We start from the raw sequence: 17,344 nt of genomic DNA, 5'->3' as shown, positions 1-17,344 counted from the left end.
AAATGCAGAAATGTATGCTTACCAGCAAAAGGGCTTTTTTTTACAATATGCTTGAAACTTTCCAAAGTTCTCTTTCTTTTTTCATCAATATGATGAAGATCACCTAAAAAATACACAAAAAGCAAAACATTAAATCATTTCTGTTTTATCACATTTAAACTGGTCAAATGTGGTTGAATCTACTATGCACAAAATGTGTGATGTAAAAGTGATATTTTAAACGGGACATCCAACAGTTTTTAAAATTCTCAGGGGAGAAGACAGGCTTATTAAAAAAAAAAGGGTTTTCCAAGATTTTAATACTGTTGACCTAGCCTCAGAATAGGTAATCAGTAGGTGATTGGTGGGTGTCCAACACCCGGGGCCCTCACCAATCAGCTGTTTGAGAAGACACCAGTGCTCTTGTGAGCACCACAGCCATCTCCGTGCTTACCATGCACAGCTTCGTACATTGTATAGTGGCTGTGCTTAGTATCATGCTCAACCCCATCTATGGGGCTGAGCTGCGCCTAGGCCATGTGACGTCACTGGCCTAGGAAAAGCTGTTAGAAGGCAGCGGTGCTCATAGCAGAGCCGATGCCCTCTCAAACTGCTGATCAACTGGGTTCCCAGGTGTTCGACCCCAGCTATCATATACTGATGACCTATCTAGTAGGGATGAGCAAAGCGAGCTGCGGATCCTAGATCCAAAGTCACTTCGCTACAAACATCAGTTGAATGCTGTAGAGAGATTTCTCTGTACAGCATTCAAATGTATGGGCTCCAGCGAGACAAATTAGTTATCATCGAAGTCTCGCAGGACTTCAGTGAATAACTTCGAGATTAGATTTTTCAACTTGAAAACCATTTTAGAACCAAAGCCTGCTTCGGTACAGAGGTACCAGCTGGTACCTAAGCCGACTTCGGATACCAGTTTTAAAATGGATTTCCAACTTAATAATCGATGTCTAAAGTTATCCACTTAAGTTATTTCACTTGAGGAGCTTATACTTTTGAATACTATACAGAGAAGAACCTAGTCGTCAGCATTAAAATCTCGGAAACCCCCTTTAAACTAACAGTCGCTATTAAATTGGAAAAACACTCCAAAAAAGGTTACTTAATTTTTAACCCATTAGTGAATATTAATTTTAACATGAAGGACCAATAATATTTTCTCCCTTTGTGTTCTAGCAGTGATAAAAAAAATTCTTAAACTCCTCAGGACCGCCGCACGCAGGGATGCGTCTTTGCGGTGGCCCTGTAATTCCTCCTGGACGCGCCATCTCGCGAGACGCAAGATTTCGGTTAGAGCCGGCCCGCGGATGCGCATCGCAGGCCGGCAAAAGTTAAAGGACAATTTCGTCATCAGCCTGCCAGCCAATGACGATCATTGGCTGGCAGGCTGATTGGCTGATGATTTTTTTCACTGGTATTGACTGATAGTTTTAGGATAGTTTAGGCCCCTTGGTTAAGTGGTTAGCTATCGTTTAGCGCCCAGCCCACCACACCGCAGTCACTGATTCGTTGATTAGCGTATCGCTAATCAGCATTTGTACTGTTATAGTATCTGTAAGTGATCAGAACTGATCACAGTCAGATCTATAATAGTATTAGTGTCACCTTAGATCGCCCTCCACCCAAAACGCAGTGTTTGCCTGATCAGGCCTGATCGGTCGCCCACACGTGCGTTGACCCACGCCTGCCCCGCCGCAGTCACAAAATATATATATTTTTTTATCACTGCACAATCACTTTACAAGCGCTGCGGCGATAAAAAAAACAATCAGTTTTGATATTTTTTTATCAATCGCAGCGGCCTCCGGTACTTCGCTAGCCTCCCATTTGTAAGACAGGCTTGCTTTTTTTCTTGGGTAGTCTCAGGTAATACCCCCTAAATTTAGTAGTCCAAATGGCAAATAAGGGGTATTCTTCTGAAGAGGCCTACAGGCTTCTGACCCAGTCGGATGAGGAATGGGAACCCTCATCTGACGAATCCAGCGGGTCAGAATATGAACCTGTAGAAAGCAGTGGCAGTCTGACCCAAAGTTCGGACGAGGAGGTTGAGGTCCCCGATACCACCAGGCGTACCCGGCCCAGTGTTGCTAGAGCACAGGTTGCGCAGGATCCGCTTCAAGGGCAGCAGAGTGGGGCTGGCGCTGTCAGATTACGTGGTGAGGCATACACCAGCAGCGCAGCCCATCCTGGACCTAGTACCAGCACTGCCATAGAACATTGTGAAGTGGCGAGCACCAGAAGGGCAGTTGAAGCTGGTACGGTGGCACGTGCAGTAGTTCCCCTGTCGCAGCCACCGCACAGACAGGCCCGTAGAGCCCCTGAGATGTTGGCAAACCCTGATTGGCAGCCCCCAACTTCAGCCGCACCAGTAGTTCCCCCTTTCACCGCCCAGTCTGGAGTTCGGGTTGAGACAGCTCAGATCGGTTCGGCACTGTTTTTTTTTTTTTTTTAGCTGTTCTTGACTGCAGAGCTCTTGGACTTAGTTGTGGCAGAAACAAATTGATATGCCACTCAATTTATAGCCGCCAACCCGGGAAGCTATTATGCCCAGTCTTTCCGGTGGAAACCCGTCCAAGTTTCAGAAATTAAAACTTTTCTGGGCCTTCTCCTCAACATGGGCCTAACAAAAAAGCATGAATTGCGGTCATATTACGAACCCAATTCATCACATGCCCATGTTCTCTGCTGCCATGTCCAGGACACGATTTGAGACCATCCTGCGTTTCCTGCACTTTAGCGACAACAGCACCTCCCGTCCCAGAGGACACCCAGCTTTTGACCGGCTCCACAAAATTCGGCCCCTCATAGACCACTTCAACCAGAAATCAGCAGATTTGTATACCCCTGAGCAAGACATCTGTGTAGACGAGTCCCTTATACATTTTACCGGGCGCCTTGGCTTCAAACAATACACCCCAAGCAAGCGCGCCCGGTATGGGGGTCAAATTGTATAAGCTCTGTGAAAGGACCACAGGTTATACCCACATATTTCGGATCTATGAGGGTAAAGATCAGACCTTGGAGCCGGTCGGTTGCCCTGACTACCTGGGGAGCAGTGGGAAGACAGTCTCGGACTTGGTGTCACCCTTATTTGGCAAGGGGTACCATCTTTATGTGGACAATTTCTACCCAAGTGTGCCCCTCTTCAGGCATTTGTTCCTAGAACAGACTGGCTGCTGTGGCACTGCGCGACCTAGTCGTCGGGGCTTCCCCCAACGGCTTGTTACCACCCGTCTTGCAAGGGGGGAGAGGGCTGCCTTGTGTAACCAAGAACTGCTCGCGGTGAAATGGAGAGACAAGCGTGACGTTTACATGCTCTCCTCCATTCACGCAGACACGACAATCCAAATTGAACGAGCAACTAGTGTCATTGAAAAGCCCCTCTGTGTCCACGACTATAATTCGCTCATGGGAGGGGTGGACTTCAATGACCAGATGTTGGCTCCCTATTTACTTTCCCGCAGAACCAGACGCTGGCATAAGAAGGTGTCTGTATATTTGATTCAATTGGCTGTATATAATAGTTTTGTTCTCTACAGTAAGGCTGGGAGAACAAGATCCTTCCTCAAATTTCAGGAAGAGATCACAGAGAACTTCCTGTATCCAGGAGGTTCCGTGGCCCCAACCACCAGTGTAGTGAGCCGTCTACACAAGAGACATTTCCCCAGTGTCGTTGCAGGTACCTCAAACCAACCGCCACCCCGAAAAAAATGTTGTGTCTGTAGCAGGAGTGGAATAAGGCGTGACACCCGATATTTCTGTCCTGACTGCCCTGACCACCCTGCCCTATGCTTAGGGGAGTGTTTCCGGAAGTACCACACACAGGTACACTTAGCATAGGGATTGCCTCTCACAGGACAGGCACAGAGGGCTATTAGGGCCCATTCACACAGAGCTGCTGCAAACCTCTCCTTTCACCTGGGACAAAGTGCGTAATGTACTTCGCCACATCTCTGGGCGCTTTGCACATTGTCCCATGGGGAAGGAGAGGTAAAAGGTAAAAAAAAAAAAAAATCACCGGTAAGCAAAAAAGTTAATGTTCTGTTTCCAAAGTTCATAAAAGTTAATGTTTTGTTTAAAAGTTATTATAAAGTTCATGTTAATAAATTTATTGCGTTGCAGCTTTTTTTTTTTTTTTTTTTTTTTTACCTTCTAGGTGGAAGAACCGATCAACTAGCTGCAGCACTGCATTGCGCTACTGTCAGATTACACAAAAGTCGGTGTATGCGGTGCTGCAAGACGAGATTTCTCCTCTGCAGTAAAAAATATATGTTTGCCGATGCTTATGAGCTGAGGGGGCGGTGGTGTTCATATGGTTTGGCAAACACTTTGTATATAAAAAACAAAACAAAATAAACCCGGCAATGATTTATTCATCCACATCGATTGATCGGGTTTGCCAGGGCATAAGAGCTAAGTGGGTATGGATGTTGGGTGGAGCTCCTATGTCCTGGCAGACGCCCTTCCCCTCTTTTCTTTTGGCAGAGATTTTTTCATCCACATTGATCGATGCGAATGAAGAAATCTGTGCCGTTCAGTTTTTTCTTTCAGCCCAGAGGCTGAACGGAAAAAAAATAATCTCATTACCCGTATGCTCAATATAAGGAGAATAGCAGAAACTCCTAATGCTGGCCATACATGTAATGATTGCGGAGACCCTCAAATGCCAGGGCAGTACAAACACCCCACAAATGACCCCATTTTGGAAAGAAGACACCCTAAGGTCTTCGCTGATGAGCATAGCGAGTTCATAGAAGTTTTTATTTTTTGTCACAAGTTAGCGGAAAATGATGATTTTTTTTTTCTTACAAAGTCTCATATTCCACTAACTTGTGACAAAAAATAAACTCTTCCATGAACTCACTATGCCCATCACGAAATACCTTGGGGTGTCTTCTTTCCAAAATGGGGTCACATGTGGGGTATTTATACTGCCCTGGCATTTTAGGGGCCCTAAAGCGCGAGAAGAAGTCTGGAATTCAAATGTCTAAAAATGCCCTCCTAAAAGGAATTTGTGCCCCTTTGCGCCCCTAGGCTGCAAAAAAGTGTCACACATGTGGCATGACCGTACTCAGGAGAAGTTGGGCAATGTGTTTTGGGGTGTCATTTTACATATACCCATGCTGGGTGAGAGAAATAGCTGTGTCAAAATGACAACTTTGTATTAAAAAAATATATATATATTCTCTCACCCAGCATGGGTATATGTAAAAAGACACCCCAAATCACATTGCCCAACTTCTCCCGAGTACGGCGATACCACATGTGTGACACTTTTTTGCAGCCAAGATGCGCAAAGGGGTCCAATTTCCAATGAGTACTTTCAGGATTTGACAGGGCATTTTTACGAATTTGGATTCCAAACTACTTCTCACGCATTAGGGCCCCTAAAATGCCAGGGCAGTATAACTACCCCACAAGTGACCCCATTTTGGAAAGAAGACACCCCAAGGTATTTCGTGATGGTCATAATGAGTTCATGGAAGTTTTCATTTTTTGTCACAAGTTAGTGGAATATGAGACTTTTATTTTTTCTTTTTTCTTATAAAGTCTCATATTCCGCTAACTTGTGACAAAAAATAAAAAACTTCTATGAACTCACTATGCCCATCAGCGAATACCCTAGAGTGTCTTCATTCTGAAATGGGGCCACTTGTGGGGTAGTTATACTGCCTTGGCATTTTAGGGGCCCTAATGCGTGAGAAGTAGTTTGAAATCCAAATGTGTAAAAAATGCCCTGTGAATTCGTAAAGATACTCTTTAGAATTTGTGCCCCTTTGCCCACCTAGGCTGCAAAAAAGTGTCACACATGCGGTATCGCCGTACTCAGAAGAAGTAGCGCAACATGTTTTGGGGTGTATTTTTACATATACCCATGCTGGGTGAGAGAAATATCTCTCTAAAAGTCAACTATTCAAATTTTTTTATACAAAGTTGTCATTTTAGAGAGATATTTCTCTCACCCAGCATGGGTATATGTAAAAAGACACCCCAAAACACATTGCCCAACTTCTAAGTACGGCGATACCACATGTGTGACACTTTTTTGCAGCCTAGTTGGGCAAAGGGGCACAAATTCTAAAGAGCACCTTTAGGATTTCACAGGACATTTTTTACACATTTGAATTTTAAACTACTTCTCACGCATTAGGGCCCCTAAAATGCCAAGGCAGTATAACTACCACACAAGTGACCCCATTTTGGAAAGAAGACACCAAGGTATTTCGTGATGGGCATAGTGAGTTCATGGAAGTTTTAATTTTTTGTCACAAGTTAGTGAAATATGAGACTGTAAAAAACCACAACATCATTTTCCAACTTGTGACAAAAAATAAAAAGTTCTATGAACTCACTATGCCCATCAGTGATTACCTTAGGGTGTCTACTTTCTGAAATGGGGTCATTTGTGGGGTTTTTCTACTGTCTGGGCATTGTAGAACCTCAGGAAACATGACAGGTGCTCAGAAAGTCAAAGCTGCTTCAAAATGCGGAAATTCACATTTTTGTACCATAGTTTGTAAACGCTATAACTTTTACCCAAATATTTTTTTTTTATCAAAGACATGTAGAACAATACATTTAGAGAAAATTTATATAGAAATGTAGTTTTATTTGAAAAAATTTACAACTGAAAGTGAAAAATTTCATTTTTTTGCAACAAAATCTGTAAATTTCGATTAGTAACAAAAAAAAGTCAAAATGTCAGCAGCAATGAAATACCACCAAATGAAAGCTCTATTAGTGAGAAGAAAAGGAGGTAAAATTAATTTGGGTGGTAAGTTGTATGACCGAGCAATAAACTGTGAAAGTAGTGTAGTGCAGAATTGTAAAAAGTGGTCTGGTCATTAAGGGTGTTTAAGCTAGGGGAGCTGAGGTGGTTAAAAAAGGTTTTATTTTTTATTCTGCGGGATTAGTTGTAGGTTTTTAGGAACCATTTTTGGGTATATATAGTGTATTAATTAAAACAAAAACAAAAAATATGATAATACTATTTTTCCTTTCTTCCTGCAGCCTGTCAGCTCTGCAACTGAATGACAGCAATATCTTCAGTATATGGGAAAATGTCAGTGTTAGAAATCGGAATGCAGCTGAAAGTGAAAGTAAAAGCAGATTTTACCCTCGATTCCCAATTGGATTTCTAACAGTGATTTCAACTCTGTTGCTTAGACCAATGCCAGCGTTGCATGCTTCTATCAGCAGCTATACATGTACTACTCCTTATCAATAGTCTTACGAATGACAGAGAGAGGAGAGGATAAAAGTTGCAAATTAGGAAGAAAAAAAAAAAAAAAAGGAAACACAACTTGTCTTAACTTGTGCTAAGTGAGCAATGATCTAAACTGAGTAACATTCCTTCCTGATAGTTGCCTATCACAATTATTATTCATCCCTATACAGTTTCATTGTGTGTTGGCAGCACAACCCTGTTTACTCAGGACAATGTGCTGCCAACAAACGAATACTAAAAGTTGCGATCAATTAAATTACAATTTTCTCTTTTTTTCAGGACATTGGTGGCACATTAATAGGGATGAGCGAACTAGTGTTTCAAGTTTGGCGTACATGGTTCGTGTTCAGGTTATCTAAGAATTCCGTTATGGTGCGTGGTAGTGGAATCCATAAGTTATTGTCTGTGGGAGCAGAATCCATAAGAGAATTCTTAGATAACCCGAACCTTGTATGCCGAACTTGAAACAAGTTCCCTTAACAATACATATTAACACAAGCCAATTATCGGAAAAGAATGTTAATAACTGAAAATTGCTCCAATCCGCTATACAAGTAAAAGGTCCCTCACTATCGTCCTTTACCCTGTACAGCCTCCAATGATAAGGGAAGGGAGTGTGGACATACAGGTACTATTCTTTAATGTTATTAACCCTCTTACTAATCACCGGAGGGAAGGTTGAATGTTTTCAGATTTATTAATTTTTTTAACTAGTATCCGGACCGTGGAGATTTTTGGTCTACTTAGTTTTAGTGACTATGTTAAAATATGCGGATGTGGATGTGGATTCAACTCCTCTCACACTATTGTTTTTAGGAGGTGTTGTGTATACCTGTTTAAAGGGGTTGTCCGAGTTATATCTATATATGTTATGGTGGCTTATAACATTATTATAAATACATTAGCAATTTACTCACATTTATTCTGCAGTGCTTCTGAACGGCAGATGCGGGTCACGTGACCCCTGACATCATCCACCAGGCTCCGGTGGTGACATCTCGTGTACAGGCTCCTCCGCCTTGTGTGAACGCCCCCCTCTCCCCTCTGGCTGCTGAGGCTCCTGTGAGGAATTGCGCATGAGTGATCCTTACCAGTGCCAGCGGGGCAGAAAGATGTTGTGCCCGCTCCCTCCCTGTGACCACCAGTGTGCCTGTTCCCCTGCCTCTGACGATCTGGCAGCCTCAGCAAGTTACCATTGCCCTACTCCACTGGCCATAAAAAAAATTAAAATAAAAAACACCCCCAGGAACATCACAAAGTAAATCATTGTCCCTCACATATAGATATCGGCGTCACATGGCTTAGATGCATACAGCCGTCACATATAGATTATATATATATATATATATATATATATATACACACACACACACACATATATACACACACACACACACACACACACACTTATCTATATCTCTATATACATATATATCTATATATGTCATCAATATATGTATATAGAGATATAGCGTAGAAAAATAGAATGTGTCGGCAGATAAGAACCATTTGGCCCATCTAGTCTGCCCAATATACTAAATACTATGGATAGCCCCTGGCCCTATCTTATATGAAGGATGGCCTTATGCCTATCCCATGCATGCGTAAACTCCTTCACTGTATTTGCCGCTACCACTTCTGCAGGAAGGCTATTCCATGCATCCACTCTCTCAGTAAAGTAATACTACCCGATATTACTTTTAAACCTTTGCCCCTCTAATTTAAAACTATGTCCTCTTGTAGCAGTTTTTCTTCTTTTAAACATTCTCTCCTCTTTTACCTTGTTGATTCCCTTTATGCATTTAAACATTTCTATCATATCCCCTCTGTCTCGTCTTTCTTCCAAGCTATACATGTTAAGGTCCTTTAATCTTTCCTGGCAAGTTTTATCCTGCAATCCATGTACTAGTTTAGTAGCTCTTCTCTGAACTCTCTCCAAAGTATCAATATCCTTCTGGAGATATGGTCTCCAGTACTGCGCACAATACTCCAAATGAGGTCTCACTAGTGCTCTGTAGAGCGGCATGAGGACCTCCCTCTTTCTACTGGTAATGCCTCTCCCTATACACCCAAGCATTCTGCTAGCATTTCCTGCTGCTCTATGACATTGTCTGCCTACCTTTAAGTCTTCTGAAATAATGACCCATAAATCCCTTTCCTCAGATACTGAGGTTAGGACTGTATCACTGGTTTTATATTCTGCTCCTGGGTTTTTACACCCCAGGTGCATTATCTTGCACTTATCAACATTAAATTTTAGTTGCCAGATTTTTGACCATTCCTCTAGTTTTTCTAAATCCTTTTCCATTTATTGTACCCCTCCAGAAACAGAAACCCTGGCACAAATCTGTGTGTCATCAGCAAAAAGACACACCTTACCATCAAGGCCTTTTGGAATTTCGCTGATAAAGATATTAAACAATATGGGTCCCAGAACAGATCCCTGAGGTACCCCACTGGTAACAAGACCATGGTCTGAATATACTCCATTGACTACAACCCTCTGTTGCCTGTCCCTCAGCCACTGCCTAATCCATTCAACAATATGGAGTTCAACCACTGTGGCGAAACCAACCTCGCCACAGTGTTTTGGAGGGGGCTGTTTAAAAGCCTCTTGCCTCAGGATTATTGCACATACTAACTTTTAAACCCCTGAACCTATTCAAGTGAATTTTGGATAGGTTTGTCCCCAAGTTATACTGTTTAAATGTAAGTTATATGTATGGACAATGTAAACTCACAAAGTTGTAACAATTTATAATAAGTATAACTTATCAGCTTGGGCGATAGTTGGGTGGATAGACAGAGGGGAGGAATATGCTGGGTGTGTCTCTATTGTCCCATTGTGTGTTTAAATGGTGATGTCTGTCCTGTTGTCTCCACATGTGTATTGGCGATTTCCCTTTGTCCTGAGAGATAATTGGATTGCTCTTCGGTTGTCTCCAGGACAGAGAGGAGGAAACCATGATGCATTGTGGGGATGTGTTGTATCTGTCCTGTGTCGCAGTCTCCCTTCTGGTCCTCTGGAGGCATGAACGATTGGTTGCTGTACTTGCATTGTGTGTGTTGTAAGATATTGATTGGTTGGATTTCAAAACCCTGTGGGCAGTACTATGTTTGTTTTTTATGAATAAAAGAGGCTGTACTTGAAGTACAGTGAGACCACTGCTTGACCCTCAACACGAGCCTTGTCTCGTTATTGGGGGGATTCCCTGTATGCTGTTAGAGACTGATTGCCAGGAGTGTAAGCTGATTGTATGCTTTTCCTGTTCGTCTGCTAGCAGCTATTCGCGAGGTTCCAGTTTGGAGTGCTATTTTGTATCCATTTCGGGAGTTTGGTGTTCTGCAGTAGCTGTGCCTGTCTCTCAGAAAGGGGCTTATCGCCTAAACTGATTTTAACCCCTTGTCTGCTGAAACGGTCCGTTACAAGCACAAAGACTGCAATTTATTGATAAGCCTTCTATGTGGGACAGTATCAAAAGCCTTACCAAAGTCTAGATAAGTGATGTCTACTGCACCTCCGCCATCTATTATTTTAGTCAACCAATCAAAAAAATAATAATCAATAAGATTAGTTTGACATGATCTCCCTGAAGTAAACCCATGCTGTTTTTCATCTTTTAATTCATGGGACTTTAGATGTTCCACAATCCTCTCCTTAAGTATGGTTTCCATTAATTTCCCCACTATTGAGGTCAGGCTTACTGGCCTATAGTTGCCCGATTCCTCCCTACTACCTTTCTTGTCAGTGGGCACAACATTTGCTAATTTCAAATCTTTTGGGACGACTCCCGTTAACAGTGATTGGTTAAATAAATCTGTTAATGGTTTTGCCAGTTCACCGCTAAGCTCTTAATAGCTTTGGGTGTATCCCATCAGGCTCTTATTTGCATTAATTACAGACAGCTGACTTAGAACCTCTTCCTCTGTAAAGACACATACATCAAAAGATTCATTAGACTTCCTCCCTAACTGAGGTCTTTTTCCTTCATTCTCCTTTGTGTATGTATGTACAGGTCCTTCTCAAAAAATTAGCATATTGTGATAAAGTTCATTATTTTCTGTAATGTACTGATAAACATTACACTTTCATATATTTTAGATTCATTACACACCAACTGAAGTAGTTCAAGCCTTTTATTGTTTTAATATTGATGATTTTGGCATACAGCTCATGAAAACCCAAAATTCCTATCTCAAAAAATTAGCATATCATGAAAAGGTTCTCTAAACGAGCTATTAACCTAATCATCTGAATCAACTAATTAACTCTAAACACCTGCAAAAGATTCCTGAGGCTTTTAAAAACTCCCAGCCTGGTTCATTACTCAAAACCGCAATCATGGGTAAGACTGCCGACCTGACTGCTGTCCAGAAGGCCATCATTGACACCCTCAAGCAAGAGGGTAAGACACAGAAAGAAATTTCTGAACGAATAGGCTGTTCCCAGAGTGCTGTATCAAGGCACCTCAGTGGGAACTCTGTGGGAAGGAAAAAGTGTGGCAGAAAACGCTGCACAACGAGAAGAGGTGACCGGACCCTGAGGAAGATTGTGGAGAAGGACCGATTCCAGACCTTGGGGGACCTGCGGAAGCAGTGGACTGAGTCTGGAGTAGAAACATCCAGAGCCACCGTGTACAGGCGTGTGCAGATAATGGGCTACAGGTGCCGCATTCCCCAGGTCAAGCCACTTTTGAACCAGAAACAGCGGCAGAAGCGCCTGACCTGGGCTACAGAGAAGCAGACTGTTGCTCAGTGGTCCAAAGTACTTTTTTCGGATGAAAGCAAATTTTGCATGTCATTCGGAAATCAAGGTGCCAGAGTCTGGAGGAAGACTGGGGAGAGGGAAATGCCAAAATGCCTGAAGTCCAGTGTCAAGTACCCACAGTCAGTGATGGTCTGGGGTGCCATGTCAGCTGCTGGTGTTGGTCCACTGTGTTTTATCAAGGGCAGGGTCAATGCAGCTAGCTATCAGGAGATTTTGGAGCACTTCATGCTTCCATCTGCTGAAAAGCTTTATGGAGATGAAGATTTCATTTTTTAGCACGACCTGGCACCTGCTCACAGTGCCAAAACCACTGGTAAATGGTTTACTGACCATGGTATTACTGTGCTCAATTGGCCTGCCAACTCTCCTGACCTGAACCCCATAGAGAATCTGTGGGATATTGGGAAGACAAAGTTGAGAGACGCAAGACCCAACACTCTGGATGAGCTTAAGGCCGCTATCGGAGCATCCTGGGCCTCCATAACACCTCAGCAGTGCCACAGGCTGATTGCCTCCATGCCACGCCGCATTGAAGCAGTCATTTCTGCAAAAGGATTCCCGACCAAGTATTGAGTGCATAACTGAACATAATTATTTGAAGGTTGACTTTTTTTGTATTAAAAACACTTTTCTTTTATTGGTCGGATGAAATATGCTAATTTTTTGAGATAGGAAATTTGGGTTTTCATGAGCTGTATGCCAAAATCATCAATATTAAAACAATAAAAGGCTTGAACTACTTCAGTTGGTGTGTAATGAATCTAAAATATATGAAAGTCTAATGTTTATCAGTACATTACAGAAAATAATGAACTTTATCACAATATGCTAATTTTTTGAGAAGGACCTGTATGTATGTATGTATGTATGTATGTATGTATGTATGTATGTATGTATGTATAAAAACACACACACACACACACACACACACACACACACACACTCTATATACACTGCCTGTCCCCCCAAAAAAAAGTTTGCCGCCTGGATTTAACTAAGCAAATAGTTAGGAGCCTCCTATTGGATAATTACTGCATGGGCGATTATCTTTTAGCTGGCAATAGGTTATTTAACCCCAACTGGTGCAAGGAGTTGCTTCTCATTTCTTAAACAACCATGTCAAAAGACATCTCGCGGTTGTGGAAAAGATGTTAGTCTATTTGAGAAGGATCAAATCATTGGCATGCATCAAGCAGAGAAAACATCTAAAGAGATTGCAGAAACTACTAAAATTGGGTCCCATAGTATTCGAGGAAGAAATGTGGCGGGAAACAAATCCTGAATGATAGTGATCGGCGATCACTTAAACATTTGGTGAAATCAAAATCAAAGAAAAAAAACAGTAGCTTCAATATGCTAGGGAGCATAAAGATTGGACTCTGGATTTACCCTGTTCCAGAGTGATGGACACATCAGGGTAAGAAGAGAGGCAGATGAAGTGATGCACCCATCATGCCTAGTGCCTACTGTACAAGCCTGTGGGGGCAGTGCTATGATCTGGAGTTGCTGCAGTTGGTCAAATCTAGGTTCAGCAACAGTATGTGCTCCAAGAATGAGGTCAGCTGGCTACCTGAACATACTGAATGACCAGGCTATTCCATCAATGGATTTTTAAATCCCTGATGGCACAGGCATATTCCAAGATGACAATGCCAGGATTCATTGGGCTCAAATGGCAAAAGATTGGTCATTTTCACGCATGGATTGACCACCACAGGAGTCCAGACCTTACCCCATTGAGAATCTTTGGGATGTGCTGGAGAAGGCTTTGCGCAGCAGTCAGACTCTACCATCATCAATGCAAGATCTTGGTGAAAAATTAATGCAACACTGAATGGAAATAAACCTTGCGACATTGCAGAGACGCTTATCGAAAATGCCACAGCGAATGCCTGTGTGAGCTATGAAATAATCATGTGACTTTTTTTTTTTTGAGCAAAGTTAGGATGTGCAGAGCAGGGTGAGGGGAAGGGCAGATTATTCACGCCCCCCAAATATTTATGAGGGAGAGCTCAGGCATTGTTGTTACACGCCCCCAAAGCTTTTCTGCACCATGTAAACAAAGCAATAATAACAGAACCATGCAAAGGTGTAAGTATGGGTTTTTCTCAAGAAATCAAGCTTAACTAATGTATATCCTGATGAGTTTTATCAAGTTTTTTTTCCCCATAACTCTAATAACCCTTTTAATTCAGACCTTTTTTTATTTTTTTTATTTTTTAAATCAAAACTTCTCTCTCTGATGCAACATTGCATGCAGGAGCATGAGTATTATGTGCTGGGTGTCCTTTTCACAATGTACCAGGTGTCCATTTTCAGAAAATATATGGCTGAGGGAAAATACTTCTTTTTAATAATTAAAATTGTATTTATTTGTCAAAAGTTTGAAAAGTGTCCTGGCAGAAAAATAGCACAATTCATTTGCCAATATTCATTAAAATAAAATATTCGTACAGAGCTTCAACAAGGTGCACAGTGTCCACACCACATTAACCCAAACGCAATCTTAACCTCAGAGCAAATACATAGTTTGGATTTATTCAAATGGCCAGTAAAATTGATTAAAAATAAATCTGTTAATTTGTAATGTAGAAACGCAAGCTAACATACCTTCATATGGTAGATACTGAAACTCCATAGGTTCGCTCACTTCTTTATCAGATGGCCTTCTCAACTGCATCTGGACTTTCACAGGCTGATGGATTTCTGGATCTTGGTAGGGGGGAGTCTTGAAGACTATAGCTACCTGCCTGTGAACATCTGCTTGGGAAAACGACCCCCGTGCTTCCCAGTTTCCATGTACAAACACAACCTCAATATCTTCTAGGAAGGAAAAATACACAGTTACATTTTTCTTTGCATTCCAAATATTATATCATTTTTTTTTTTTTTTACTGTACTGATGACCTATCAACCGATTAGCTGTTTGAGAGGCAGCGATGCTCGTAGTAGCGACACAGACTTCTCTCTGCTTACCAAGCACTGCTCAGACCCATTCAAATCCATAGGGCTGAACTGCACCTAGGCCATGTGACTGATGAATGTGACATCACATGGCCTAAGCAAAGCTGAGGAAGGCCACAGCGCTACTACCTTCCCAAAACAGCTGTCCAGTGGGAGTCCGGGGTGTTAGACCCCACCGATCACATACTGATGACCTATCTAGATGATAGGTCATTAGCTAAAAAAAAAAAAAAAAAAAAAAAAAAGCCCCTTTATGTTCAAATCTGCATTTATATTCTCTGTTCCGCTTTACTGTTCTGTTATATAAACAGAATAGCAATGGCAGCGCCAGATCAGTCACATGAACACCAAAGGTCCCCACTGACTATAATGGGGCATACTGCTCTGTGAACAGTAAACTATATACAGAACACTGGGTGACATAAGTAGGGAAAAGCAGTATCTACAGTATCTAGATACAGAAGCATTTTTTTTTATGATAAAAAAAAAAAATATATATGTTATGATCTAATGCTGAAATATTTACATAGAAAATTTATGTAGGACAACCTGTTTAATAAAATGATAAAAATGCTTGCGATTTGGCACTGCTCTAGGAGAACAGTTATAATGGAGGATGAGCCCCTTGAAATAACTGGTGGTTCTCAGTGATACAGTAAACATCCAAGATCCAAATTACATTTGAACCAGCTGAAACAAGGTTTTACCTGGAAAACCACTTAAATATAAATATTATATAAATCCACTACTGTGTTGCTGAGTGTAATGAGTTAACGCTCACCCCAGTAAGAGTGCAGTGCTGTAATGGTGAGGGCTCAGGAACCTGGCCCGCATCATCACTTGGAGGCACCAACTGTATTACACAGCTGGAGCCCTGCTCTCACTGGTGGGATTGGAATCAATGTATTTTTTGCTTTGTAAGATGAAAATGTCACTGCGTCTTATGGGACAAATAATTTTTCACAATAAGCGATATCACAGCATGCCTAGAAAAACCTACTACAAGAGTCAATGAGGTCCCCACCAGTCTAGTCATCTATAAAAAGTCTTAACATATTTTAGGCCTAATAGCCAGCGTGAAAACTGCATGATTTTAGGATTTATTTATTTTTATACACTGGTAATTGTTTGATTGTTTGTTAAACAATTGCATTTTCTGATGAAAAATTCCCTTTAAAAAAGACCAAGCTTTTTTTTTATTGTGACAAAAGCCACAACTTTTTTCCCCCCCATTTTTTTTATTAACATAGCTATGTGAGGCCTTAGTTTTTGAGGAATGAGTGAAAATTTTCAATGAGAATTTTGGGAGTACATTAACTTATTAATGAACTTTTATTAAAATCATTGGTACCATTTCGAGATTTTACATTTTTTTTTTGGGGGGGGGGGGGGGGTACAGTTCTCAATAACATGTTACAGGCTATGTACACCTTCAGGAGCATTTTATGATCACATTTTACCTATTGTGGACTTAAAATAATTTTTACAATTTGTCTTTATGAAAAATATTCAGAAGCTTTGTCATAAAGGGTTAACTTCTGCCTAGCTTTGAGATTTTCACTTTCTGCCGGTCATCTAATAAACACCTCTCTCTAAATTACTAATAGCTCAAAACACTTAGGGTCCCTTTACACGGGACGATGTATAAGCAGATTGTCGGGAAGGATGAGTTCCCTCGCGACAATCTGCGGATTGCTCGCAGAGAAGACCGCTACATGTAAATCTCCTCTAGAGATAGGGGAGGAGCGACCACTAATGCAATCACTCTTCCTCCATACAGACTTGTTGTTTCTCAGCAGCAGATCAGGTTTACACCAACGCTGGCCAAATTATTTATAAGACTACTTTCACACTAGCGTTTTTTTGCGGATCCGTCATGGATTTGCAAAAACGCTTCCGTTACAATAATACAACCGCATGCATCTGTCATGAATGGATTCGGTTGTATTATGTCTTCTATAGCCATGACTGATCCGTCTTGAACACCACTGAAAGTCAATGATCTATTGTGCCAGATTGTGTCAGAGAAAACTGATCCGTCCCCATTGACTTACATTGTGTGCCAGAACGGATACGTTTTGCTGTCCGCCTGACGAAGTGGAGCCAAACGCTGCTGGCAGTGTTTTGGTGTCCACCTCCAGAGCGGAATGGAGACGGAACAAAGGCAAACTGATGCATTCTGAGTGGATCCTTTTCCATTCAGAATGCATTAGGGCAAAACTGATCAGTTTTGGACCGCGTTTGAGAGCGCACAACGTATCTCAGAAACGAAAGCCAAAACGCTAGTATGAAAGTAGTCTAATGGGGTCCGGAAGAGATCCATACACATTCCGGCAGACAAGCGAAGAACTGGCCAACAACAAACAGCTGCGGCTTGTATCCGACCG

General features: G+C 41.8%; 1 protein-coding gene across 3 annotated transcripts in view; it reads right to left on the bottom strand.

The window, feature by feature from the left end:
* Positions 1 to 17,344, bottom strand: part of RELA (RELA proto-oncogene, NF-kB subunit) — a 71,005-nt gene that overhangs the window by 12,874 nt on the left and 40,787 nt on the right. For 2 of the 3 annotated variants that reach the window (XM_044269780.1, XM_044269782.1), the window contains 2 exons: positions 14,604 to 14,816; positions 23 to 103 (listed from right to left, as the gene is read on the bottom strand). In XM_044269780.1, coding sequence (XP_044125715.1) covers positions 23 to 103; positions 14,604 to 14,816 — 294 coding nt within the window. The remainder of the gene's footprint in view (positions 1 to 22; positions 104 to 14,603; positions 14,817 to 17,344) is intronic. The other variant, XM_044269781.1, reaches the window with a different exon arrangement.

Source organism: Bufo gargarizans, chromosome 10 (genome assembly GCF_014858855.1).
Source record: "Bufo gargarizans isolate SCDJY-AF-19 chromosome 10, ASM1485885v1, whole genome shotgun sequence".
NCBI classification, from domain to species: domain Eukaryota; kingdom Metazoa; phylum Chordata; class Amphibia; order Anura; family Bufonidae; genus Bufo; species Bufo gargarizans.
This window is presented reverse-complemented; position numbering and strand designations above follow the sequence as displayed.